We start from the raw sequence: 27,763 nt of genomic DNA, 5'->3' as shown, positions 1-27,763 counted from the left end.
GCACATAGAAATTCCGTTATTTTATGTGTATTATTTTCCCTTTTGCAACATATATGTAAAATATATTGATTAGCCGATTTAAAATCAGATGTACATATTCAAAATTTATTTAAAGCTAGATCTCGTTTTCGCTATCATCAGCATTCTTGGCAGCTTCACCAGCCTCAATTGCCAATTGGCTCCACGATGCGTCATTTATCAGATGCACCCCGTTCGTTTCCTTGCCAACAATGCCCATTTCAAAGCGGAAATCCTTATCCTTCAGCTCGTCATGCACCTGATAAATTCTGCAAGTAGATATTATAATTTTAAAAAAGAAGTAACTTTAAAAACAAGACATCTTTTACATTTTACCACCGCTGCGCACCAGTTCATCGGTGTTCATGTCGGCAAATTTGAATTTCTCCATTTCTGTTTTGGCCTGTTGTTTGGCCTTGCCACTGGCGCAAGCATAATAGCCAAAAGATGTGCCCGATGGCTCAATTTTATACAGCTGTGCTCCATCCGCCTCGTCCCACGAGGCCAACAGAACCGACAGTCCAAATGGACGTACAGCACTGTATAGCGTGTAGGCGTGAAGGTAGCCAGAGACGCGATCGCACAAATACTTTAGCGGAATTGTGCGTTCGAACTGTTGACGGAAATTGGCCGCCTCCTGGCGAGCAATATCAGCCACATAATTGCCATCAGCCATTAGACCAGCAATGGCCATGCCAATATTCTTTTCAATGGTGAAAATGCGACTGGCTGCATCCGGTTCATATAGTTGATCGGCAATTATCTTTTCGACGGCAAGCACAACACAATCTTTGCCACGGATACCAATAACGGTGCCACTTCTCTCCACGGCTTTCGAAGCGTAGTCGATCTGAAAGACGCGTCCATCCGGCGAGAATTGCGATGCGGACAGATCATACTGCAAGGGGCACCGGTTAATGTGTGTTCTGTATGTTGTTAATTGCATGTATTGTATTTACTTACACCAGTTCCAATAGTACTCATTTTGTTGCTGAATTTATTTTTGAGTTGTTATTATCAGAAAACTGAAATGTTTCAATTGAACAAGTTTAGTTTGGGGACGATGATTTGACGGCTTTTTATTTGACAGCTGCAAATCATGCTCAGCGTTGCCACACTTTTGAATCGTTTATTTGGTGTTGGGTAACTCAAAAAAATCATATCACTGAACCAGAGAGCCAGTTTCAATAATAATTATAATTAAAACTTATTAAATAATTCTGTTTTAAATAATGACTGCTTTAATTAAATATTATTGTGAGGAAAATTATGGAGTAAATGTAAATTATTTTCCCTTATTTCAATTTTTATTGACCATTTTAAATTGGTCTTCCCAAATGTGAACAAAATATGAACCAGTTCGCTTGAGGAACATTCCTACCAGTTCCAATGTGCACGCGGTAATTTTGTAAACAAAAATATATAAATAATGACAAGCATGGCTGAAAAAAGGTAAGCAATTGTATGAAAACACATTGAATTATGTTAAATAAATAGTTTTGCAGTTATGCGGCTGAAGCTCGATACACGAACTTTTATGCCGGCAGCGATATTGCATGGAGCGAAGATGGTCAGCTTCTTTATTGTTTGAATGGCGATGTTGTAAATCAGGTGGACGTGAAAACATCTCAAGTTCTGCACAGCTTTGGAGCCAACGTTAGCAAGAGCAACAATGATCAGGCTAAAACCAGACAGGAAGATGTTGACGTCGATGAGGATAATATTTATTGCTTTGCCCTGTCACGGGAGCATTTGGTTGCCGCACACGGAAGTGGTTTACTCCGCCTGTGGGAGCTGAGCACCCAGAAGCTGATCAAGCTGTGGAAGAGCCAGCACAAGGGTCCCGTTGTTTGCATCGAGTTTAGTCCAGCCGGCAAACTAATTTGTACCACTGGCGGAGCAGATGCCACAATAAGACTCTGGGATTTCGCGAATAATAGTTGTCTGTGCGCCCTCAAAGATTACCCCGGCCCGGCGCTCCTATTGCGCTTCCATCCCAGTCCCTTAAAGAGTGAAATCTTTGCCGTCGGCTCTGATAATACGATCTATTGTTGGAACTACGAGACGAAGGCATTGCTGCATAAGATGCGTGGTCACATCTCCCAAGTGACTGGACTAAGTTTTCAGACCACTGATTCCGGATGTCAATTGGCAAGTGTTAGTCGTGATAAGGTGCTAATCGTTTGGCAGCTGGATCTGGAGGCCAAACAATTAAAGGTTATACCACTCTATGAGGAACTGGAAGGCGTAAGCCACATAACAAATGGTGCACAGCTGCTCGTCGCCTGTGGCTCGGGCAAACTGCTCCAACTAGATACAAAAACGTGGAAGATGAAGGACCTGCTGACCACAACAGATTTTCAAATAAGTCGACTACTCTACTGTCACAAAGAAGAACAATTAACGCTGGTGACAACCGAACAAAACATGATTATTTATAATGTTAAAACAAGCGAAAAGGAAGCTGTCAACTTGGAACTGTTCAAGCAGCTGGTTGGCTACAATGATGAGATCCTGGACATGTGTTTTCTAGGTGACAACGATCGCTATTTGGCTGTGGCAACAAATAGCAAACACTTCAAGGTCTACGATACAGAACAGAATATGAATTGTCGATTGATTTGTGGACACTCAGATATAGTGATGTCATTGGCTGCATCACACCATCTGCTCATCTCGGTAGGCAAGGATTGCAGCATACATCTGTGGAAATTGTCGCATACGAGCGACGAGGATAGCCTGCTCCAGCCGCTGATACAACAAAACAATTGCCACACGGCCACAATTGGTTGTGTTGCTTTCACCCATCACGGAGCGACGGGATTTGCCTCTGCCTGCCAGGATGGCAGCATGAAAGTGTGGCAATTGACGCGTGACAAACAGGAGCGCAACAATTATGCCTTCTCCCTGAGATATGCAGCCTTGGCGCATGACAAGGAGGTTAATTGTGTGACCTATGCACTAAATAATAAAATACTGGCCACTGCATCACAGGATAAGACGGCAAAGATCTGGACAGCTGATTCGAATGTGCTGCTCGGCGTGTTGCGTGGACATACGCGAGGTGTTTGGTGTGTCCGGTTCTCGCCCGTCGATCAGATTGTGCTGACCTCATCGTCGGATTGTAGTCTAAGGATTTGGTCCATTGCGAATTTTAGTTGCCTGAAACGCATGGAACAGGAGTGCACCATATTGCGTGTGGAGTTCCTCGATCATGGCAAATTCATATTGTCGGCTGCATCGGATGGTCTGCTCAAGCTGTGGAACATCAAGACCAACCTCTGTGTCCAATCCATCGATGAGCATAGCGATCGTGTCTGGTCTATCGCTGTTTCTGCCTGCAGCAATCGTTTCTTCTATACGGGTGGTGCTGATTCCAAGCTGATACGCTTTGCCGACATCACTGATACTGTGCGAAATGAGGCACTCGACCAGCGACAGGCGATGTTACAACAGGAACAGACACTCCAATCGCTGTTGCACGCCCAGCAGCAGCTGGAAAAGGCATTTATGCTTGCCTTGACGTTGAACAAACCAAAAGCCTCCTACGACATCATTTGTCATTTTGTTAAGAAACGAGATGCTGCCGCCGTCCATCAATTGGTGGATCAATTGAATATGGATCAGAGATTGTCGTTGCTGCAGCATGTGAAAGCCTGGGGCACCAATTCTCGACACTCGTACATTGCCAACCTGGTGCTGCAGCATTTGTTGGGCGATGCATTGCTCAACACGGAACATAAATTATACAATAACGGCAATTTGGTCGAGGTCCTAACTCCCTATGTGCAGCGTCACTTCAAGCGGGTATCTGAGCTAAGCAAGGATCTCGCCTTCATGGAGTTCATTGTGAAGTGCATGTAAATTATCAATTTATTATTTCGATTTAAGCTGCAAATAAACACTGAATTAAATAAATATTATTTTCATATTTTGATTGAATACAAGAATGCATATAGAATCATAAAAAGTAAATGATCAATTTGTTATTACAAATAAAGCTGCCGATAATTTCATAAATGTTGCATTAAAAGACATAATAAAATAATTATGATTCTGATATTTTGATGAATACAAGGATGCATATACAATTGTGCTCGAATTGCATTTGAAATATGAAAATTTCCTAATTGTTTGTGCAACTGGATAAAATGATTTTGGGAATTCCTAGTGTTTGCTCATTCAAGGATCAGAATCAGATCATCACCCTCTAATTTCATGTCTTTTGTGACCGCCAATTTCTTGACGATGCCCGCACTTGGCGACTGAACAACCATCTCCATTTTCATGGCCGACAAAACGACTAGGGGCTGACCCTTTTCAACCTTGTCGCCTTCCTTGACGCGTATGTCGACCACATTGCCCGGCATCGGCGAGCCCACTTCACCTTTCACTGCCTTATTCGCTTTAGGATGTATATGGATTTTCTGTCGAGTTAAGTATATGTAAGTGGAGTGAGTAAGATGAAGGCTCAACTTGTAGACTTACCTTCATGGCCTCTTTATCTGGAATGAGAACGGAGCGCAGTTGGCCGTTCATTTCGAAGAACACCTCGCGTCTGCCATTTCCTTTGAGATCATCGGTCACAGCTAGGGCCCTAATACTTAGGGTCTTGCCTTTCTCCAGGGTTACATCGAACTCTTCGCCTATCTTGGGCCCGGTAAGGAATATGCGTGTGTCCAGTTTATCAACTGGACCGAATTTATCACGGTGATTCATATAATGTGTGGTCACTTGCGGATAAAGAGCGGACGACATGACATCTCTTTCACTGATTTTTCCAAAGGTTTTCGTGAGTTCCTCCGCCAGTTTGTCAAAATCCAGTGCCTTTAGATTAGCACCTGGTCGCTCATCAATGCGTGGCATATCCTTTAGAATATCGGAACGGAATGGTTCGGGAAAGCCACCGTATGGAATTCCCATATAGCCCTGAAGGTACTCAATTACGGATTGGGGAAACGACAGCTCCGACGCTCTTTTCACCACCTCTTCACCACTGAGCTTATTTTGTACCATAAACTGGGCCAGGTCACCAACAACTTTGGACGACGGGGTGACCTTTATAATATCACCCAGCAGAAAATTGGCCTCACGGTAGGCCTTCTTCACATCCTCGAACATGTCGCCGAGGCCCAAAGAGAACGATTGGAATTGCAAATTGGTATATTGGCCACCGGGTATCTCGTTCGAATAGACATCCGCATTGCCCGTTCGCATCGTGGTCGTGCATTCGAATGGTCCGTAAAGGGTGCGAGTCTGTTCCCAGTATGCCGAATATGCGGAGACGTCCGCCAAAACTATTCCTGTGTCCAAGGGAGTGCCCTGCAGTGAGGCAACCACGGCACCCATGCTTGGTTGCGACGTCAATCCGGACATGGAGTCTACGGCCACGTCGACAATATCTGCTCCGGCTTGTGCGGCAGCCAGCATAGCAGCAACACCGGCACCCGATGTGTCGTGTGTGTGAACATGAATTGGGACATCGGGATGCTTCTCTCGGATGGCACAAACCAGCATCCTGGGGAAGAACGAAAGAGCATCCATGAAATACGAAATCAAATTCAAATAAAATTACAAATTCATGCCTTGCTGCCTCTGGTTTCAGCAGACCCGCCATGTCTTTGATGCAGAGGATATGGGTGCCAACCTTTACCAACTCATCGGCCAATTCGATATAATACTTAAGATTGTACTTAGTGCGTTTGGGGTCACTCACATCACCCGTGTAGGAGATGGCCGCTTCGACGACTCCACCAGCTTTACCCGCTGCCTCCATGCCGAGAATCAAGTTTGGCAAATAGTTGAGTGAGTCAAATACTCGAAAGATATCCATGCCACTTTTCACCTATTCAAAATGTATACCAATTAACCAACTCTTCCCCAGGTATTTAAGTATACGCTTACCGCCAGTTCGCAGAACTTGTAGACCACATTGTCCGGATAGCTGGTGTAGCCAACAGCATTGGCGCCACGCAACAACATTTGGAATGGTATATTGGGAATCAGTTTGCGCATATTCTCCAAACGTTCCCATGGGCACTCGTGCAGGAAACGAAGAGCCACATCAAAAGTGGCACCACCCCAGTTCTCCAGGGAGTATAGATTGTGGAACTTGTGCGCCACATACGGTGATATCTTCAGCAGATCATGGGTGCGTACTCGAGTCGCCAGCAATGACTGATGTGCATCGCGGAAAGTGGTGTCCATCAGCATTAGATTCTTTCGCGATCGCACCTCCTTGGCAAACGCCGCGGGTCCTTCACAAACGAGAAAGTTGCGCAATCCTTCCGGCGGTGCCGTCACTGTTCGACAGTAAAATATAATTTTAAATTAATGAAAAGTATATATAATATTATTGTTTGGAATTACAATTTTAGTTACCTTTTGGCCCACCATCTTTTTCTCGATCTATCGATTTTTTGGTAAGATCTCCATCGGATATTGAGTAATATGGAATAAGTAATATTTAAGATACGATAACAGAGAGCACAGAGTTTATTCACCTATTGGAATTTCGGGCACATGCGGATTTATATCGGCAGGTGCTAACGTTGTGCCCAATGGAGTTTGGGCTCCATTGACCAACACCTCGCCTAGGTAGTTTAGTAATTTCTGGGCTCGATTTCGCGAGGGCTGATATTTGAAGAGTTCCGGATGCTCATCAATGAAATGAGTATCTAGTACACCATGCAGGAACCTCTTGTTGTCGAGCACATTGAGGAGGAACGGAATATTCGTCTTCAGACCTCGGATACGGAATTCACGCAGTGCTCGTTTCATTTTAGCGACTGAGCTTGGCATATCTCTGGAATGGGATATCACCTTGACCAGGAGAGAGTCATAGTAGGGTGAGACGATGGCGCCGGCAAAGGTCGAAGCGCTGTCCAGACGTATACCCATACCTTCACCCGACCGGAATACTTCAATGCGTCCCGTGCTGGGCTGGAAATCGGCTGCCGGATCCTCTGTCGTTACCCGACACTGTATGGCATAGCCAAGTGTTACAATCTTTTCCTGGGCGAGTCCCAATTCCTCCAGGGTCTTTCCTTCCGCAATTTTGATTTGAGACTGTACTAGATCGATGCCGGTGATCTCCTCTGTCACGGTATGCTCTACTTGCAATCGAGCGTTCACTTCAATGAAGTAGAATCCTCCAGATTCATCGCAAACGTACTCAACAGTGCCGGCATTCTCATATCCGACGTGCTTGCCCAGTTTTACGGCCGCCTCAGTCATCTTGTCTCTAACCTCGACGGGGAGGCGTGGAGCTGGGGCAATTTCCACAACCTTCTGATGACGGCGCTGGATGGAACAGTCGCGTTCATATAAATGCACAATATTGCCGGCCTTGTCACCCAACAGTTGAACCTCAATGTGACGGGGTCGATCGATGTATTTCTCTATGAAGATCGCACCGTTGCCAAAGGCTGCCTTCGCCTCGGAAGAGGCCCGATTAAAGTTCTCCTCGATTTCGTCCTTTTTCCTAACCACTCGCATGCCACGACCACCTCCGCCGTAAGCTGCCTTAAAGATGACCGGCAGTTCGTGCTTGTCACAGAAGGCGAGTGCTTCCTCTGTGGTTGTAACTGGTCCATCTGTGCCGGGCACAACGGGTACACCAGCCTCGATGGCCGCTTTTCGGGCAGCCATCTTGTCACCCATGTTTGCCACCACCTTCGGCGATGGGCCAATGAATACGAGGCCAGCATCAATAACGGCTTGGGCGAAATCGCTGCGCTCTGAGAGAAAGCCATAGCCCGGATGCACTGCATCAACATCGTGCTCCTTACAGATTCGTATGATCTCGGGAATGTTTAAGTACGCTTCCACTGGAGCCAGGCCTTTGCCCACCAGATACGACTCGTCGGCCTTTTGCCGATGCATATGCATTTTATCCTGCTCCGAGTAAATGGCTACCGACTTGATTCCGAGCTCGGTGCAGGCCCGGAATATACGTATCGCTATCTCGCCTCGATTTGCCACCAGTAACGTTCGTATCGGCTTGTTTTTGACCTGCACGCGAAAGGTTTCGCCATCAGCTCAAGGCCATTCCAGACTTGGACACACTTACTTCTTTGGAGTAGCCATTTTTATAGACAAAGTACAGATTTACACGGGGCAGGGCGTTCCGCAGGGTCTTCAAGGTTGGAGAATCTGTTGCGAACATTGTCGCACTTGGGTCGTCTTAGCTTATTCACTGTTACCTTATTTGCAACGCATACAATTTAAAAAAGAAAATTAGAAACAAATGGATTTTGAATTTGTTCCTAATGAAGAGCAATGAAGATTAAAGTACATATTATTTTTGACATTTAATAAACAGTGTTGGCGACAAACCCCAAAGCCCAAAGCGATGCCATAGCAGATGCCTTTCGACTCGGACCACATCCTCATCCAATTCGCGATTGGTTGGTGAGTATTAAAACATGAGAACAGATAATGGAAAAATGCGAAGTTTGTTGTCAAGACTTTAAGCAATCAGAGGAGTTTATAGAGACATCCTTAGAGATTATAATCATGGAACTACTTGGAGATCAGTTCGAAACTATGGCTGCTATGGTGGAAACACGACTTTACTCCAAAAACTATGAATTGATATTTAGAATAAAGTGTCAAGTGCAGCAAATTAGTGTATTGGAAGAACTATTGCATATCCATTAAGTTCGAGTATTGAGTATCAATATCGACTTGGCAAGATGAATAAAATCCGTTTTAAACAAGTTCCAAAACCCCTCAGAATATTATATTATTGCATTCAATGTCTTAAATAATATTCATTTTGAAGACAAAGTAAGTTTAATAAATACAAATGTTTGAGTATTTTATCGTTTAATTTACATATTTTATATTTTATGTTTATTTTCGCTTTAGCGCGTCACATTTTGCAGATTGGAAAGTATTTAATCCTATCCTCATTGACTCATATAAATTGTATGTACTTTTGTAAAATTAATACCGAAGTTTTAAACAAATATTACAATAACAATACGATAGCACATTTCATGATTGGATCAATAGTTAATTTATAAGATAAAAAGTTTAACAAAGGCTAAAGCCAATTAAGCATTAAGTGTTAAGTCAATTGTTATTAAATAGTGAAATGTATTTTTCAAGATTCTTTTTTAAAAAATTTGAAACAGTGGACAAGACAAATGTATATCAATTTGTTTGATTGGGTTATGTATGTACGTATGTATGTATGTATTTATGTATGTATCAGAGAACTGCAACGATGAACAGCATTAATATATGCTGTATATGTTTCATATCTAAGTATAAAAAGCACCACAGGAATAATTATGTGGCTTTATTTTGACATATGCCTTTATTTTTACGCTGGATCAATGCGATCACAAAAATACTTATTAAACGTTGCTATTTTAGTTTTGTACTAATAAGAAGAAAGAGAGCGAGAGAGAGAGAGAGCGAGAGAGAGAGAGAGAGAGAGAGAGAGAGAGAGAGGAGGAAGAGATTGGCAAGATAAATAGATAAAATCACATCGTAACCGCTTTTGAGGTGAATATATACTTAGAGTCACATAAAAATAGACACTCGTGCAGTTCTCTGGCAATTATGTACAATCTGTATGCACAAATTTGGTGAATGAATTGAAACCAATGCAGCAGTGCATTAAGCATATCTATCTCATTAAATGCTACGCATTTATAAAAAATTTTATTGTTTGTTTTCCCCCATACCCAATTATAAATTGTTGAAAAGTGGCATTACTAATAACAGAGCTAAGAAAAATCTTGGTCCTTAGCTGACTGCTGACTGGAAATGCTCTGATTGCACACTGAGCGAAATAGCTTTATGCATTATGCTTTTATAGGTGAATTTTCCCATGAGTGGTGGCTTAAAGCGCAGTTATTGCAGTGTCGAACAACGAATATATCTATTTTGGGTCTGGGTACAGGGTATCTCCTTTAATTTGTTAAATGTTTTGATTGCTGTCAGCTGCTTTGGCTTTGTTTTTTTTCTCTCATTTTTCGCTGAAATATCTCATTGCCACACAATTTCAATTTGATCTAACTACATAAATTGTAGCACATATTGCCCATACAAATTCTTCACAAAGATAATGCTAATAATTTTCATAAAAGAAAGTTACGCCTATATACATAAGTACACATACATATACATATCATTATATATACATATATATATATGATATATTGTTATATTTAAGTATTTCAATGCTTAACACGAGCGCAGTCAACTTTTTTTTTCGATTAGATGCGTTTTTTTTTTTGTTTTTATTTTTAAGCGGTGGTTGAATTGGATTTATCTACCGGCTCTTAATGCTTACCTAGTTTCATGGTGTATTCATATAAAAAGAGAGTAAGAAGATACGTATTCATTAAGAACTCGCTCGAAAATTATTTGCTTACTATATGTACATAATATCTGTAAAGATTATTTATATTGGGCTTAACATAATGTATGGCCAACATTCAACTTTATGTATCCAATATATATTATATATTTAATTGGATTAGATAATTTGGAAGAGAAAAAGTTGTACACCTAGAGAAACATGTATTAATAATTATTACATCGTATTATTTGCAATGTTTAAGTTAAAACTTGATGTTGTGCTTTTGCTTCGTTTGGAATTTAACAGCTGTACAAAATTGTGAACGTGTTGCTGATATAAAATGTTCTTACTGTTAGCAGAGAAGAGAGATATATAAAAGATGTGAACTAAAGTCAGAAATATTTACTGTGTTACTTATGCGTAACATTTGTATAGTTTATTTAGCGTCAAATGACGTCTTTAACTTGAATTGAATTTGCTTATAAATGCTTAAAATGTTTTCTGATTATTTTCTTTTGTATTTTTTCTTCGGTTTAAAGTTATATAATAAAAAGTGTAGGTTTAACTTTGAGACTTTGCACAGCATTCAATGTAACTATTATATTTATATATATATTAACATTTATATATGTATACATTATATTTATATTATTTATATTTAATGTCTTACAAAATTGAGTAAAAACTTATTAATAAAAAATACGAATATCGTTAACAAATCGAGCGAAAAATTTGTTTATAACATGCAGAGCCTTTTGTTAAGCTCTCAATTTAAAGATAAACATAACAAATCAAAATAGGATAACATTTTTATATTTGCAGAATACCATGGCTTTATGTTATCGTTTGGAAAGTATCTAGGTAGGTTTTTGGGATGGCTCATTTGTCGGCTGCCTTTTGCTAGTACAGTACAGAACGTACAATGAATCAGTCTTTGCGTGTCACAAATATTAAACAAATATACGATACGTAATTACAATATAGTATATAAGTATAAACCACATAAAAAAATCATTCGCTTAGGCGTTGTGTGAACTACAGCTTTAGTGTTTGTTTTCCATGGCGTACAAACAGTATAAAAACTAGCTAAGATGTGTTAAGATGTTATCATAGTCATCAAATGGAATTAACATTTCTTTTTTCTTATTGAGTTGAAGTTAATTAAAAACAAACAGGCAATCCCGAATTAAATTAGCGTGTAAGAATTAGATTTATCTATGACTCGAATTTCTTTCGTTAATTGAATTACAAAGCGCAAGAGGCGAAATAGTTATAGTTATATATATATATATATATATATATATAAATATATATATATATATATATAGATATATAGATATACATATACATATATATATATATATATATTTGAGATTGACTATATGATTTAATATGTATGTTTATGATTATATTTTAATCGTAATTGGTGCGTTTTTATTTAATTTTTATGTTTTGTTGGTCGAAAGTCACAAAAATTCTTAAAGAAATGTAACTAATAAAAATATTAGCTTTTCTGTTTCGCTTATTTTGAATACATAAAGTTTATAATTATATGTTAATTCATAGAGAGTCGAAATTGAATACATAAATTATTTAAGGAGCCGCTAGATACAGACTTTTATTTTTAATATTAACCTGAATACAAAAATACCATATTGTACATATATATATATATATTTGAATATATATATGCATGTATTTTATATGTAATATAAATGTATATAAGTGTATAGAATATGTATGCAATTTTTAATTTACTGTCTTGTAATTTAATGCTCATCATTTGTGTTGCCATGAAAACAACAATTTTAATTTAGATTAGCTTAATTTTTTGGTTTTTGCTGATATATGTAATTATAGTATATTGTTGTGGTTAATGATGATCTAATTGTTCTGTTGAGCCATCACATGGGCTGACTTGTAAAAGTTTTGCACAAACTCAGAGAGGCTGTAGACGGAGCCTGGTCCCTTACCAGCACTCATACATATAAAGTCACCCAAACAGTGCGTGTTCGCTGCAAGAAGACAGACGATGAAATAGTAAGCAGTTGGAATTTTGAGAGATTTGTGAGATTTAGTTACTGTTTGATAAAATGGGTGGATATGAAGGTGGTGGCTTAATCCAGCTGCCATCTGGTCGGCGCATGTGTCGGCGATCCGATGAGAACTCAATTAGATATGTATCGGCGGGTATAACTCTGAAGAATCTAAAAAAAAATCCGAACTTTAGTCTAGTGGGTACGACGATTAACGAGATTCACTTACCTATGATGCTCCGGACGTAGTGCCAGATCGGATCGAAAAGTTTCTGTAACGTATTTATGAAAATATGTGGGAAACGGTAACGTAGTATCCAAATCGAATACTAAACAGCGATTCGGCAGGGGATTGTGCATGAAGAATACATGATAGTCCTGTCAATATATAAGTAAGCATTTTCATTTCAAAGTTCCAAGCGTATTTGCAAGGCAACTTACCCAGATGACAACTTGATCATCGCCGCGTCCGGCTTTTTGACGCCACAGCGGCACAGTCCGTCCCTCATTTGATACAAAGACCGCGTAGCACTTTCCCAACTCCTCGGGGCGCGTTCGTTTCACTTGTTCACATAACTTCCAAACGTTCTCCTCGCTAAAAAATAAATGAAAAAGATTTGTGAAATTTTTTTTAACAATATTTTTCAAGCAGTTTGTATTCGGTCTGTGTAAAAGTAAACGGATTGTTCTTGATATTGGACATTATTGTGTCCAGTTTACATCGCATAACATTATTATATCAAAACCTCGTTTTCATCCATGCACAAAAACGTTAATAACGTGATGATCTGAACCAAGATGAGGAAATTACTGATATCAAACGAAAAGTTCCATCCAAACTACAAACTGTGGTTTCTTCTAAAGCTTCCTTTGCTAAAGCTTTTTAAACTAATTCCGTTCAGTCACTCAGACTGAAGATTAAAATATTTTAATGAACTTTGGCACAAAATACATAATTATAATATAATTATTGGTTTTAGGTAATTTGTTTTTAAGTTCACAAATTAAAGAAATTACTTTATCAGTGCTATGCTCAATAACCTGCTGCAAACTTTTTGATGAAACGCTAATTTGATGAGAAACGCACTGCAGGATAACTTAGTCTAAGAAAATGTGCAAATGCACCAGAATTGCTGCCATCGGTATTTAAAAGTTAGCGTTTTGGAGCAGAAAAAAAGCCACCCTTTATAAATGTATTGTTTGCAAAAGAAAAAATGGAAATTGCTGATTGAGCACTTTAACAGACACATCAGTTTATGTGAACGCCGACTTTGTTGAGACATTTAAAAATCGGCTCTTAGTTTTTATGTGTGGTAAGCACAGTTTTATTGGCAAGTTGATGGTGGATTTTTCTTTTTTTTTGGGTAATGATTCAGAATTTGAGATGTTCGGCTTACTTTATTCAGCTTGCGGTAGTCAGTTGCGGTATCTTTCCAACACAAGCCAAGCAATGTACACCCTAATCCCGTCCTACCCCAAAAGTTGTCATTCTCACACTCGCCACGGAGTGAAAGACAGTGAGAGAGAGGGAGAGAACGGCGAGAGACAGTGGGGTAAGGGGCAGCAAGCGACTCAGCGTAAGAGAGCAAAGGAGTGGAGTGTGAGAGAGAGAACGACAGAGTGTTTATGTATGAGCAGCAAGTCAATGTACACACACACACACGCACACATTCTTATATGATGACTTACATGAATATGAATAAAAATGTGCATTTCATTTTCAACTACATCAAAATCAATGAAATGTCCTAAAAACACGAAACACGCATGTGTATGTGTGTATGTATGTGTGTGTGTGTGAAGAGAACGCTTTATTTTGTTTATGTTTTGCGTTGAGGCTTATTAAATGTCCATAAATATGTAAAATGTATGTAAAATGTACATACATATATTTGAATATGTATTTTACCTGTTGTGCACCTTGAAAGAGTCGCCATTATTTTAGTAATGCACGATATCGGCGTAAATTTGGCCAAAGGCTTTTTTAATTTTACATTAACACGCAAGCAGTCATATATTGTTTTAATGTACTCAGATATATATATATATATATTTATACATACATGCATACGTTTGTACATATATATCTTGGTACATGGTACATGCTTAATAGTCAAAACGCGCCTTTTGCATGCGCTCATAAAAAAGGAAAAACAAATGAAATCCCTCCTTGCTAATCAGCAGCAGGCCAATCCCATACTCCCCCAACCACCCCCTGCCCTACACACGCGGACTGTTCTTGTTAGCAGACATGACCGTTTGACCCAATTTAAGAGCTGCGTGGCGGCACCTCAACAGCAGAGAGAGAGAGAGCGAGTTTAAGAGAGAAAGAGAGAGAGAGGTGGCGGCAACTGAAGGAGTGAGTTAAAATGCGAATCGAGCAATAGCAACGGGTCTGAACCACGACATGAGCACATAATAAATGAAATCACACACAACATGAGAGGATGATTGGTTGCAAAAGCTACTTGCTACTTTCTGCTTGCTGCCAGGAGTGGGAGGCTAATGTTTCAGCCACAACTCATAAAAAAAACACAAAACAATGTGAAAAGAGTGTTGAACAAGCCAATTGTAATCTTAACAATTAAACTGTTTTTAAACAGTTTTCGGTTAATGTTAAAAATGTGAAGCTGTTTTGAATTCAACGCTAATTAATGTGTAACAAACATAAATATATGAAGAATGGTATATTTAAATTGTAAAACTAAACTGTAAACTGTAAATTAACTTTTATAAAAAAGTAGTCACTTTTTATACTTAAACTCACCAGTAACAGGAGACATAGGAGCAGTCCGCTATTTTGGGGAACAGAAAATCGGTGGACATCTTGATGCGATGATGCGTTTTAGTTGAGTTGAGTTTAAATTGTTGTGGGCGGGGGGCTGGGGCTGATGAGGGGGTTGAGGGGGGTGGCCGCTTTGCCAACTTAAACTCAATTGTCAATTGTTGGAAATTTTCTCTACTTTTGGGGTGATTACGTTTGGTCAGTCGTCACACACACACACACACGCACGCACACGCATAAAAAACAACAAGAACTACGAGGGGATTATCACTGCATAATAACGCGCTTTTCACAGGGTGCTCCGGGTGCTGATGCTGGTGTGGACTATTTCTATCGGCTACATACATATGATGATGTCGAATGCCAGAGCTGCCAGAGTCTGGCATTAAGCGTCGTCGTTGCGAATTCTGCGGCATTCCATTTTGTTATTTGCAATTGAATTGTTTACACTTTTGTTTAGTTACGAGCTATATGATTTTACTGCTTTTTGGGGTTTGCGTTTTTGCGTCCGTTTGCAGGATGCTGACTGACAAAAACAGAGAGTCGTCGAAAGCGGGACACACACACGTACGCACACGTACACACGCACGTATTTACAAATACATAGCAGGCGCACGCTCAGAAGACGGAAGCGTATTTTTATTGTTGCTTTGTTTCAAAATTTGGTTAATGCTCTCTCTGCATTCAGGAGTAACATTAATATTGCACATTAACAGCTCATTTTCGCTTTAATTTCGCTATTAATTAGCAGCGTTTGCCTCTCTCTCTATCTTTCTCTCTCTCTCTCTGTTGTCTTGATGTTTACTTTCACAGATAATTATTGCCAAGAGCGATTGACATGCTTTTTATTTATATGTGTGTGTGTGTATTTGCGTGTATTTTACGCTCGAGCGCTTGCTGCTTTTATGTTCTGTACGCGTTCCCGGTTCTCCACAGACTTTGGAAGAAAAACAATTCTCTCGACTACACAAGGAAATTCATTTGCTTCAGTGTTGCCCACTGTCGGAAAGTATCATTTGCAGCCCTGCTGTGGGTAAAGTGGTGCCGCCAATGGTCACTGACTGATGCTCAATGCTATGACACTTGATCTGGTAACGGTTTTTTCAATGCGGAACGATGAGTAGCAATTTATTCACTTACTGCAATCTAATCTCTCAAATAGCAATGACTAATTTGATCGGACTGGGTCTTTTTGCTAATTCGGCAATAGATATTAGTTAAATTGTCTACGTTCAGGTAAATATACAATGTTTGAGCGGATGACAGGTGAGAGACGAATGAGGAAGTCTGTCATACACAATTGTGATTGCAGATAAAAAAGTCAGAAAACAAATATTGAACTAAATTTAAATAGATAACGGACGTAGTTGTAATGTGAGCACAAAATTAACTGTGTTTTGCGTATGTCTATTTTATATTTACAAGCGTATACTATATAAATTGCATGCAAAGGTTGCGCCTTTTACTACTTGATAAGCCGTGAAAACTTATAAATTTGTATAGCATTGTAAATACATGTAAATTAACACAACCATGAATGATTTTACAAATGAGTTGTCAACTGTGTGCTGCAGACTAGCAACTATCTTTTGATGTTTATTGAACATTTGCTTTTGTCAACGATTATAACGATCATGACATATATAAAAAAAGAAATCTATTGGTTGATGACGCTTACGCTGGCTTATCGCCTGCCGCAAACAAAGAGAGTGAGACAGACATATAGAGAGCGAGAGAGAGAGAGACACACAATGAGTGCTAATGCGAGATATTTATAAGAATCCGATCAGTTTTATACCCTGTTTATGAAAAAGGAAGTGAAGTGATATAAAAACAATGTAGGAATGCATAACTGAAGATAAGGCGGAATATTTGCTTGTCTGCATGTTAACATGATGTTTGCATGTAAATATATATATGTATATATATATAAAGCAATTTACAATGATTAAGCACATATAATAATGCATGTGCTATGTGAATCATCCATAATAAATATACAGATGCTTACTTTAGAAAAGGGGGTATCTTCTGGTCTAGTACTTTCGACTAGGGCTATTTTATGGCTGCAGTTTTCGAGGCGTTTAAAGCGACAAACGATTTTTAGTTGTTTGGAGCGTCTCGCTGTTGTCGGATTGAAAAGTTGGGCCTCCGTTAAAGCCAAATATCTTATCGAAGACAAGCTTTGCGCTTCCGTCAGGTAGCCAAAAAAGTAAACAAAAAAAGAACAACAAATCTAACAAGGCTTTAAGCCGTTTGAGTGTTTATTTTTTGAGTGTTTTTTCTTAGCCGTGGATTGTGAAAACGCGACGAAGTTTAATTAAGTAGAACCTGTTTTCACTGATTTTTGTTTGGTTCTTTCTTTTTTGTTGTTGTTAGTTTGGCAGTTAAAGTGAAGATCTGGGCACGTGGTTTCCTTTTAAGTTGAGGCTTTACTTTTGCTCATGCAAACGAAACAACTTACTGAGTCTATCGTTAATTATTATCATGCTGTTTGTTGTTGAGTTCTATTAATTGAGATCGCTACAGAATTGCGGACGCAAGTTTGTTAATTCATTTGGTTGATTGGTTCCCCATTTTATTGAGTGGCACTTTGCACAATTCACTTACAGTAAGCACTCAATGCGCAGACGGGCCAACAACTGATTTTAGCAAAGCATTAACTACTATTAGCAATTTATTTATTATAAGTGTCTAATCAGCACTTCTAACCTTGAGCGAATTTCTAGCGGGAGCGAGAAGAACAACGTCGACCTGACAAAAACAAGTGGGGGGGAAGACGAGTCGGAAAGTGTCGACTTGGAGATGACCTGTAATCTATTAGGCAACATAGAAACAGGTTCTACAAAATACTATATATCACTATATTTATGCGCTAACATGATTCTACTATTTAGAATTATACACTTTCAGGGCTAATCTAATTTTTTCGTATTCTGTAACGTATTAAAAGTGTATATATATATATTCTTGATCAGCAGCACTCGTCACTTGTTATTTTTCGTATTTTTTTCTTCATGAAACCTGGAATAAATTCCTCTCTTTCTGGCAAGCAATACAACAAATGTCACAGTCTGTCGTAGTCTGTCGGAAGGGAAGACTTTAACATATTGCTGCCAAGGGAACTATCATTCGAAAGATTAGAGCTTATATATAAGCAACTTGTTTATTTTCCAACAGTGTCGTACTAAACTTATTGTACTTTTTGCGAAAAAATATCACCATCGGAATCTCATTTGAAATAAATAATTAAATTTAGATGAAAACAGGTTCGGTCCGCTTTCCGTAATTTACATCTGTTCTTTCTTGTCAAAAAGAATATATAGTTTTTGGCGGTTCGTAAGATACCCAAGAGAATGGTATCAAATCCCACATCTATGCATCATCAATGCAAGATCGAATTTTTTAAAAATAAAAAACAAACCTGGAAGCTTAAAAATGTATTAACGTTGTGCCATTAAATGGATTATGTTGTTTTGAATTGGTTCATTTTAAATGCAGCACCTTTATTTGTTTTGCACATCTAACGCTGGCATATTTCCTAAAGAAAATTGCCATTGTTAATCTTAAAAATGTTTTTAATTGAACTTGGACTTAATATAGATAAGAAATGTGTACAACAAATTATTGTATAAACCCTATTTTGATTTTCGCAGTGTGTACTTTGGCATGCGGTTTTATTGGCTATCAAGAAAATGAGACAGACACCTTCGGTCGTAGAAATTATATGGTGCAATACAGTCTCGTAGATTGCAACACATATTGACAACAAAAATAAACTCATATTTACTTTTGATAACTCGCTCGACTAATAATCTTGTGTGAAAAACTACTGTGTCTATGCAGATTTGGCGACAAAGGTTCTTCAAACATTATATGCATATAATATATATTTAGACAATTTTATTTGCTAACTTATATTATTTGTTTTTGTTTACTGTTAAAATTAGAATTCATAATCGTTGCGGTTTCATTGACTACGAATAAGAATAGATTTTTATTATTTAAACACGTTTCACACTTTTTCAGGAGACAAGCAAAATGGGCGACTCAGCCGAACTTGATCAGCGGCTGTTTAATGGACATCAAATCAAAGTTGTAACCGGCTTGGATCGACCACAGAAAGCAAGGCCGGTGGGTGAGCAATCGGTAGCAATCAGGCGTCAGGCAGTAATGGTTATACTGGCCAATCTGGGTGTATTAACAACTGGATTCAGCCTGGCTCTGCCCACAGTTGTGTTCAGCCAGCTGACAAGCAAAGAGGAGCCGGTTTACTTGAATGTGACACAGGCTTCCTGGTTTGCGTCGATAAACACCTTATCCTGCCCATTGGGTGGAATATTGTCGGGACTAATACTGGACAGAATTGGACGGAAACATACGCTGTATGTGATCAACATGATGGGCATCACTGCCTGGTCACTGCTTGCCACAGCGAGTACAACAAATTCAGAGTCCTTTTACATGCAGCTGATTGTATCACGTTTTCTTATTGGTAAGTTTTTGTGGATTCGATTACTAGTGCTCAAGAGCCAAGATTGAAGTTCAATTTCATTTGCAGGTGTTACAATGGGTCTGGCTACGGCACCTGCGGGTGTTTATGCGGCAGAGGTTAGTGTGCCCCGTTCACGTGGCAGCCTCATACTGGGTACCTCGATATCGGTCGCATTGGGCATCACAGTTCTCTATAGCATTGGCTACTTTATACGCAATGATTTTCGCCTCATTGCCCTCATTTGCTGTGGTTATCAGATAACGGCTCTGCTTTGTGTGCTGCCCCTGCCCGAGACGCCCAGCTGGTTGTTGGCCAAGAAACGTGTGGAGGAGGCCAAGAAGTCACTAAACTATTTTCGTGGACTCGATAAGTCACGTAAGCCATATTCAGCCATAAACCAATAACATTAGCATCATTAAATGCATATATATATATTTATATAGCACACATCAGCCATCCCGAGGTATTGGAGGAGTTCAATGTGCTGCAAAAATCGATTCAGCTGCGGGATGGTGAACGGAAACCTTCGTTCTTGCGCTGCCTAAAGTTGCCGGAGGTGTACAAGCCGCTGTTTATATTGATGGGTCTGTTTGCGTTCCAGCAGCTTTCGGGCATTTTCGTGGTTATTGTGTATGCCGTGCAAATCTCCACGAATGCTGGCGTCTCCATTGATCCGTTCACCTGTGCCGTACTCATTGGCGCAGCACGAGTGCTCACCACCTGTCCCATGGGCTATGTCCTGGAAAAGTGGGGCCGTCGACGTGCTGGCATCATCTCAACGGTGGGCATGACCGTGTCCATGCTGCTGTTGGCTTGCACTGGCTGGTTTGAGTTGTTGCAAGGTGTGCCTTACTTACCAGTCGTGGCCATTATTAGCTTCATTGTGCTCAGCACGTTGGGCTTGTATACGCTGCCCTTCTTCATGATCTCGGAGCTGTTTCCGCAGAAGGTGCGTGGTCCGGCAGCGGGTCTAACTGTGGCTGTCGGCATGTTTTTCGCCTTTCTCTGCATCAAAATCTATCCGGATATGAGAGTGGCAATTGGCATGAGCAACTGTTTTGTGTTCTATGGGGCGATGTCGTTCCTTGCAACGGTATTTATTTACTGGTTCCTGCCGGAGACGCGACGACGCACCCTGCTTGAGATCGAGGAGCAGTTCCGTAGTGGGGCGCGCAAGAAAAGACCCACCGCCGTCGAGATGCAAGAGGTTATTGTGCCATTTAGGCAGGAAGCAGGAAATTAAAATATTATAAATATAACTTATGTAATTAGTGCTGTGATAAAATTTAGTACATACACACATTCATCTCGTACACTCGAGGAAAATGAATCTCCCTGAAATTTAGAAAATCACCCTTAAATTTAAATTGCTCTGCAGTTAGAAAGTTTTTCTTTTCTAGAAATAATTTTTATTTATCTGAAATTATTTTCTAATAATAGAAATAATAGACAATCGGCATAATTTAGAAATCTCGCTAGTTGAAAAAAAACTTCTAAAATTAGAAATGCCTTTTTCTAGTATTTACCAATTATTTTCTAATAATTGAAATAATAGAAACATGATAAAAGCATAAATGCAAAAAACCATCATTTCTAAAATTGAGAAACCAGTCGAATATCTAATATTCATATAAGTATCAAAAAAGTGAATCTAAGAATTCTGTGTACACTTATAAAAACACTCTAGAATTTAGAAATCTGTGCGCCAAATTTTAGAAAAGTCTTCTCTTGAATTAAGATAAGAAACTGCCTTGATTTTAGAAATATAATTTCTTTAATAATAAGGCGAGTTGCGCTTGGCATTAAAGCTAAACCATTTTTCTAAATTTCAGGGCGAATTTATTTTTAGTGTACGTACTTAAATAGCAAAATGATTTCCTTGTTATCGTAAGCCAACTAAATCAATAAAAATCGTCGCAGCTTTCAATGTACACTTTTTTGACAATACGTGGCAATTTGCAGACATGTCCAGAGCCTGAACCTCTATGGGAGCCCCATATTATGTACAGATTGCGCCATGGGCAGTATCCAGACTCTGTCTGACTGTCCGGCTGACCGGCTGCTCAAAAATGTTCTGCTAAATTTTGCTCTGGTCATTAAATGTAATAAGCATGGTACACAGATGCCACAATGTACTGTACTGTGTGTGCTCTGCATGTGCAGCGTGTGCAGCCTGTGCCCGAAAATTGGTTGGTAAATTTTCTGGGATCGTATGCAGAAAAGTGCGCTTTGGGCGTTGTGGCTGCCATCGTTTATGTAATTATATTAAGTTTTCAATTTGATGGCTTAATAATGTGGCGGGCAGCGGGCAGCGGTCAGCGGGCTGTGCGGAAGCTGTGCGGAAGCTGCGGAAGTTGTGCACCGTTGTTTGGGGCGACAAGCGTTAAAGCTGCCTGTGCAGCTTGGCCAAAAAACAAATTGATCGCGATTAAGTTAAACAAGGCGCTAAACATGAACATCAAAGTTGAATGAACTTGATGCACTGACAGGATAAATGGAAATTGATGAGCTGCAAATGTGTGAACATTACAATTTCCGCTTTGGCTTCTGGTCGAGATTGGCTCAGCCAGAATATTATTTTTGGTGTAGCTGACACCTGTCGCAAAATTGTTCAGTTCGACACATCAATTATGGCAGTTTATTGAAATGTCAACGCTTGGTGTCAACAATGCTCCTCGAATTAAATGAGACGTAACTTTTGTGGCAAGCAATAACTGCAACAACGGCAATGTTGAACGAACAACGAAAAACCGCACGCATTTTTAGGGATGTCAGCACAACATATGCGGATTCAAATAATGCCAATCTGTGCCCATCCGGACACCTTCGGGATGCAACCAAGCGTGAATGGAAAGTGCGTATTCCAGGGTGGCACATCCTCAACGGTTGCGGTCCACTCGATCTGTCTTTTGTTTACCAGCCATTCGGCTGTCATCATCAACGCAGCATGTGTTTGGTTTTTACTTTTGTTTTGATGCGATTTTGATTATGTTTGTGGTGTGTAATAAATTTTTGAAATTTCAAAATGTTGTGCATGCTGACAATGTCTGCTGACAATGGCAATGAGCTGTGAGCTCGTTATAACGGGTAATATATAGCTATGACTTGACCACAGAGCAGACATATTTACATCGCTTTGTGTCCGACACACAGACAGACATACAGACAGACATACATACACAAAAATTACATCCTTAAAACGCCTTAAGTGTAGCGCTGCTTGTAAGCGCTCTTAATGCACTTATATATTTAAAGTCAAATGCGTTATTAAGGGTATACAGGACGATGATGGCTAACCCTTCTTGCGCATGCACCCTCGGGGCACACGAACCCAAAACAAATTCGCAAAAATTTGAACAGATCGCCGGGGACGATTGCACACCTCACAAATGGGTGCACATGCAACATGACGTTGGGGCAACTGTGCAACTGCAAATTACGTGAGAGGCAACCGCAGCTGCGCACGACAAACGCGTGTGTCTCAAGATTGTAAACAACATGTGATCCATCGATAAGTGTATCCACTGATCTCGACAAAAACCAGAAGTGATTTTCAGCAGCAGCGAATTAAGGCTTGTTTTTTTGTTGTTGTTGTTGTTGTTGTTTTCCTTTTAAGCTCGATGCAATTATTTATGAGTCTGGTCGAAAATGCTTCGGCGCATCCTTAACGTGTCTGGCAAGGTGTGCAGACTGCCACATTAGCTCAATTGTTGCAGTTGCAAGGAAGCAGTGGGTGTATCCATTTATACATGCCCAAATAGGATAGAACACTCAGAGAAAAATATAACTGAATTGTATTATTCTAAAACTATATTTCTTGTTTTTTTGGTTGTATATTTTTAACTGTTGTATAATGAAGAAAAGAATATGTCTAATTTAGAATGTGGGTTGTTTTTTAAGATGTACACAGAACTTTAACTGTAGCTCTCGTTTCTTTTATTATAATTACATATTTGTAATTTAGGATTTCAAATACACAAATATTTGAGGTAGTTTATAACTACATAAAATTTAATTTTGAATAAACTTCAACTTAACTTATAAACATTAAAAACAATTTGTTGAAAAACTTTAACATATCAGTCGAGAGATCAAATTTTATTCTATCTAAAAATATGTTTAACTATTAAGAAATATATTTCTTAAATATAGAAAAAGAATTTCTAATATTAATAATTTTTATTTCAATAAAGTCTCGAGTTTTCAGGTCGATTTTCATCACCGGTTCATTTAATTTCTGAGTGCAAAATGTTTCCAAAAATCTTTAAGATATTTTATTTATCTGGCTGAACTCTAAATTAGTCCGGTAATAATTCCGCTCAACATGCTCAGCATAGCTCAGCAATTGTAATACAGCTAAATTTATTATATTGAACTTCATCTGCTTCATCTAGTTGGATGTGAGGAGGGCCCGCTTTTGCCACAAGCTTCAAATCAGGCACAGAGTGAGTGCCGCAGTCTAAGTCGTCGTTCAACTTTAATTTTTCAATTAGTCCAGCTACTGTATTTGACGCTGTTTCTTTCGGCCGCCAAAGGGGCTAACGAACGGATGCCATAGCCACAAACTGAGATTGGCCCATTGAGATGCGCGTCTTGAAGAGGCGCGGCTGCGGCTCGTAAAATATTGCATTTGGCCAAAGATACGGAAGGTGAACACTGTTCTTTTCTTTTTGTTATTTTTTTTTTGTGCATTTTACGATGCTGTTCCGAAGGCCAAAGTTTTACGATTAGTTTAACACTTTTGTGGAATCCGCAAATGCAACTGCAACTGCAACAGCAACTGCATCACTGTGGCAACAGGAATATTTTTGCTGACTGTCTGGTCATAGACAAGCGTAAAATTGATTTCGTCTCTATGATGGGCTGAACGACTCTAAAATGGGTTTGCGCCTTTAAAATGCAATTACGATGTATATTACATACATATACATATAGATACATATATATGTATATATATATATATTTGAAATATTACTTTGGAGGGAAGTGCTTGGTTTAACAGTTTCTGAATTGAAACTATCTATATTATAATATTATTTTTATTACATTTTTTACGTTATTAGTTTGCTTGTATATAATGCTTATATATATAAAGAATTTAGTAAAATTCATTTAATTTTGGTTTTATAGTAGAAAAACACTGAGTCTCGGTTACACACGGAGAAACATATTTCAGTTTGATATTGATTAAATAATATAGATTACTGTTATTGCAACTCCCAAAATTGTGGCATTATTTTTGAGCCCGACGCTCTTTACCACTTTTCAATTAAGACATAATTATGTCAGAGTTAAATTTATGGCGACAGGCCCTTAACACACGCAAAGTTTCTCTAAGCAGGCAGCCGCTCACCCTTCTCCCTTTGCCCTTTGCCCTTGGTCCTTGCCTTAGTCGGCCATTTTGTGTGCTTATTGGAGCGTTGTGTTTCGTCCTTTAATGTGAGACAATGTTCCAATTTTGCCGGCGAGCTGTCATAGTCTTTTGTAATTGTTCATTTTCTTATCAAGATTTGCTGACCCAAGCGTCCCACTCGTGCAGGTGTCGCCCGCAAAAGACTCTGTGAAAATTACGTTTTTATTAATTGGCCATTTGGTAGTGATCCAAATTGGAGAAGGCATAGGACCTACGCATCCTCGACGGCCTCTCAATTTTTATGACAGTTGAAAATCGCGTGTAGGCGGACAAAAACATTAAAAACCGAAATTTTTGTTGCACGCACAACTCCTAAACAATATAACAGAGGTTGTAGTTGTATTTGTAGTTGTAGTTGTAGTTCCAGCAACTTTATCTTATCGTTTGTCGGCAACAACTGTGTAGCCAGGATTGCCTAATTGTCCCAGCGTTTGTCCGGCTTCGCTGCTGCCTGCCCCGGCAAAGTGTTGCTGCTGGTTTTTGTTTTTGTTTTTTTATTTTTTTTTTGTTTTGGGCGCGTGTCTTGGCCCCTGGCGCAAGGTGCAGTTGCGATGCGAGAGCCTGCTGCAACTTGTCTTGTCAGCCCGGGCTGCATCCATCAACAAACTACAACGACAAAGGGCGAGGCAAACTGATGTTCATGATTTCAGGCACATGCGTAACCTACGCCAATTTGGCCCGCACAAAAATCATCGTCGTCGTCGTCGTCGTCTTGGTCGTCTTTGACTTTGGCTTTGTTGCGATGACCAAAATGCTGTGTGATGCATCTGCTGATTGCAATGCCCAGCACAGAGCGCAAACTCGAAACCGAACCCTCAATTAGACCGCCCCTGCAATTAGAAAATATACTGTATATTTTCGGAACGTTCTTATACATATACATTTATGCCTCTTTATATGACAGTCGCAAAAAAAAAATGAGAAAGAAAAGAAAGAAACTGCTTCCAACTAATTTAATCGACCGCTTCGAGGCACCCACGCAACGAATGCCAAACTTTTTGCCGAGCGGGCAATTTGCAAATTCTTGGATGGTAGGTGTACTTTGTAGACAGTAGCGAAAACGCCGGACTGAGTTATTCATTAATGACCATGAAATCTGCCTTGCAGTCATTTCGGTAGACAACCTGTCCTCAGGCACGAGCTTCAGCTAATTTCAAATACTAAACCATTTTAATGAGTGTGGACCCAAGGAGAAGGTAGTCTCTTTGATCATATCTCATATCTCACCTAGATAAGATCATTATACATTTTATAGGCATTCTACATGTTCATATGTGATTATTATTTTATTTTATAGCTTACACTTAAATTATACAGTTATTTATTCATTTTTATAAATACGTTTATATTTAATATTATTATATATTTTTAAATATTTTATTTGGAATTTAAAATGAATTTCTTAGTAGACTGGACTAAATAAAAAACATTATGTATCACTCCACATTCTTTTAAAACTTTCTTCAGCTAAACATATTATTTGATACCAACATAGGCAGGGTATTCAAGTTTCGGTTTGAATTAAATTGCTTTCATACTAAGTTTTTGTGGATGATTTATAATGGGCTACAAGCACGCAGTCAGGAATACGCCTGCAGTTGCTCCGATATTAAGGATGTGTGCTCGACAGGGTTCACCTAAAGGCTACCCAGTAGTCAAGACATTTTCATTATGCATATGCACAGAGAAGCAAAGATCCACATATCAAAATTGACTATCAATGTTTATTTCAATCATTATTGCTCCGAAGTTAAGAATTTATGATGGAGGATCAAGAGTATATATTTGAAAACAATTTAATTGTACAAACACAGAGGAATAGGCATTCAAATTTACAAATTAAAATGGAAATTGCTTAACATTATATAAGAAAACACAAATGCATACATTCTCTATATTAATCATTATTTTATTTATGTATTTATTATAATATTTGTTTATTTATAGTATTAAAACTTACATAGTTATCTGAAGGCACATTCCATTATATATGTTATTTAAACTTATTTGAATTGCTACAAAAAATGAACTCACAATTCGCCAAAATCCATCCCAACTCATTTCAAACAACAAATTTATATTTTCATTTATTCAAATCGATTTGAGGTTAAGGATAATTGAAAAGTGAAAAAATATGCCAAACTGATATCAATTTTATTTCTATTTTATATATTTATGCATATACAATCAAAATTTGAACTCGTCTTTGTATTTTGGCTATTGAGTGCGATAAAAAGCATATTTATTTTTGGGTATCCTTCGGCACCTTTCAAATGGATGTGTGCACAATTTTATCACAACTGTTTAAATCACTGCCATTTTGAGTGTTTGGGCAAACGATTATGCTTACAAGTGGATTTAATTTCAATTACACAATAAGCGAATGTAATATCGAAGATAAACATCGCGACAAGCAATGCGATAAAATAGACGCCAGTCAATTGGAAGAAGTTAAGCCGATTTGACGCCCTTCTATTGCAAGGATGTCCTGCCCTCAAATGACTTCCACTTCCGGTTGCTCATTTTTTGTGCCTTGAATGGATTATAAGTTGAACTTCCCACACAGATTTGTGTGACGACCTTAATTGGGGCGTGTTCTGGGCTGAGTTTTTTTTTTTTTTGTTTTTTTTTTGTGGGTAATTGCAGCCACTTGAAAAGCTCATGGTTACATAATCGCCCTGTCAGACATCAGACAGAC

General features: G+C 39.0%; 5 protein-coding genes across 6 annotated transcripts; 2 read left to right on the top strand and 3 right to left on the bottom strand.

The window, feature by feature from the left end:
* Nucleotides 1–84: 84 nt before the first annotated feature.
* On the bottom strand, nucleotides 85–1,125 carry LOC6559478 (proteasome subunit alpha type-3). Its single transcript, XM_001986337.2, has 3 exons — nucleotides 982–1,125; nucleotides 348–916; nucleotides 85–287 (listed from the first exon to the last, which is right to left on the bottom strand). The coding sequence occupies exons 1-3, from the start codon at nucleotides 1,000–1,002 to the stop codon at nucleotides 116–118; spliced, it is 762 nt and encodes a 253-aa protein (XP_001986373.1). The 5' UTR covers nucleotides 1,003–1,125; the 3' UTR covers nucleotides 85–115.
* A 279-nt stretch (nucleotides 1,126–1,404) lies between these two features.
* LOC6560650 (transducin beta-like protein 3) lies at nucleotides 1,405–3,979 on the top strand. The gene is made up of 2 exons (XM_001986336.2): nucleotides 1,405–1,470; nucleotides 1,524–3,979. Exons 1-2 carry the CDS (start codon nucleotides 1,448–1,450, stop codon nucleotides 3,880–3,882), a joined length of 2,382 nt encoding a protein of 793 aa, XP_001986372.2. The 5' UTR covers nucleotides 1,405–1,447; the 3' UTR covers nucleotides 3,883–3,979.
* Nucleotides 3,980–4,058: 79 nt separating this feature from the next.
* On the bottom strand, nucleotides 4,059–8,253 carry LOC6560649 (pyruvate carboxylase, mitochondrial). Its single transcript, XM_001986335.2, has 7 exons — nucleotides 8,090–8,253; nucleotides 6,522–8,031; nucleotides 6,400–6,447; nucleotides 5,923–6,320; nucleotides 5,604–5,863; nucleotides 4,507–5,536; nucleotides 4,059–4,445 (listed from the first exon to the last, which is right to left on the bottom strand). Exons 1-7 carry the CDS (start codon nucleotides 8,183–8,185, stop codon nucleotides 4,197–4,199), a joined length of 3,591 nt encoding a protein of 1,196 aa, XP_001986371.1. The 5' UTR covers nucleotides 8,186–8,253; the 3' UTR covers nucleotides 4,059–4,196.
* A 3,808-nt stretch (nucleotides 8,254–12,061) lies between these two features.
* On the bottom strand, nucleotides 12,062–16,070 carry LOC6560572 (protein N-terminal glutamine amidohydrolase). The gene is made up of 5 exons (XM_001986334.2): nucleotides 15,140–16,070; nucleotides 12,814–12,967; nucleotides 12,602–12,750; nucleotides 12,419–12,543; nucleotides 12,062–12,351 (listed from the first exon to the last, which is right to left on the bottom strand). The coding sequence occupies exons 1-5, from the start codon at nucleotides 15,196–15,198 to the stop codon at nucleotides 12,221–12,223; spliced, it is 618 nt and encodes a 205-aa protein (XP_001986370.1). The 5' UTR covers nucleotides 15,199–16,070; the 3' UTR covers nucleotides 12,062–12,220.
* A 1,203-nt stretch (nucleotides 16,071–17,273) lies between these two features.
* On the top strand, nucleotides 17,274–21,033 carry LOC6559105 (facilitated trehalose transporter Tret1-2 homolog). Of its 2 annotated transcripts, none has more exons than XM_032734853.1 (4): nucleotides 17,274–17,357; nucleotides 19,187–19,652; nucleotides 19,719–20,027; nucleotides 20,096–21,033. In XM_032734853.1, the coding sequence occupies exons 2-4, from the start codon at nucleotides 19,199–19,201 to the stop codon at nucleotides 20,893–20,895; spliced, it is 1,563 nt and encodes a 520-aa protein (XP_032590744.1). In that variant the 5' UTR covers nucleotides 17,274–17,357; nucleotides 19,187–19,198; the 3' UTR covers nucleotides 20,896–21,033. The 2 variants fall into 2 exon arrangements, with proteins under 2 accessions (XP_032590744.1, XP_001986369.1); XM_001986333.2 differs by having other exon boundaries at nucleotides 17,293–17,369.
* The last annotated feature ends 6,730 nt before the right edge of the window (nucleotides 21,034–27,763 follow it).

Source organism: Drosophila grimshawi, unplaced genomic scaffold (genome assembly GCF_018153295.1).
Source record: "Drosophila grimshawi isolate 15287-2541.00 unplaced genomic scaffold, ASM1815329v1 contig_1367, whole genome shotgun sequence".
NCBI lineage: Eukaryota > Metazoa > Arthropoda > Insecta > Diptera > Drosophilidae > Drosophila > Drosophila grimshawi.
The sequence above is the reverse complement of the archived record's forward strand: the minus strand, read 5'-3'. Positions and strand labels throughout refer to the sequence as shown.

Coding starts and splice junctions, on each gene's coding strand:
- LOC6559105 (XM_032734853.1), top strand. CDS start 19,199: ATGGGCGACTCAGCCGAACTTGATCAGCGGCTGTTTAATGGACATCAA. Junction 19,653..19,718: donor TGTATCACGTTTTCTTATTG/GTAAGTTTTTGT, acceptor TTTCATTTGCAG/GTGTTACAATGGGTCTGGCT. Junction 20,028..20,095: donor TCGTGGACTCGATAAGTCAC/GTAAGCCATATT, acceptor ATATTTATATAG/CACACATCAGCCATCCCGAG.
- LOC6559478 (XM_001986337.2), bottom strand. CDS start 1,002: ATGAGTACTATTGGAACTGGT. Junction 917..981: donor TGAGTACTATTGGAACTGGT/GTAAGTAAATAC, acceptor TGCCCCTTGCAG/TATGATCTGTCCGCATCGCA. Junction 288..347: donor GTGCGCAGCGGTGGTAAAAT/GTAAAAGATGTC, acceptor ATCTACTTGCAG/AATTTATCAGGTGCATGACG.
- LOC6560649 (XM_001986335.2), bottom strand. CDS start 8,185: ATGTTCGCAACAGATTCTCCAACCTTGAAGACCCTGCGGAACGCCCTG. Junction 6,321..6,399: donor AAAAGATGGTGGGCCAAAAG/GTAACTAAAATT, acceptor ACTGTCGAACAG/TGACGGCACCGCCGGAAGGA. Junction 5,864..5,922: donor ACAAGTTCTGCGAACTGGCG/GTAAGCGTATAC, acceptor CATTTTGAATAG/GTGAAAAGTGGCATGGATAT.
- LOC6560650 (XM_001986336.2), top strand. CDS start 1,448: ATGACAAGCATGGCTGAAAAAAG. Junction 1,471..1,523: donor ACAAGCATGGCTGAAAAAAG/GTAAGCAATTGT, acceptor ATAGTTTTGCAG/TTATGCGGCTGAAGCTCGAT.
- LOC6560572 (XM_001986334.2), bottom strand. CDS start 15,198: ATGTCCACCGATTTTCTGTTCCCCAAAATAGCGGACTGCTCCTATGTC. Junction 12,968..15,139: donor TCCTATGTCTCCTGTTACTG/GTGAGTTTAAGT, acceptor TTTATTTTTTAG/CGAGGAGAACGTTTGGAAGT. Junction 12,352..12,418: donor TCCACCCATTTTATCAAACA/GTAACTAAATCT, acceptor GTCTTCTTGCAG/CGAACACGCACTGTTTGGGT.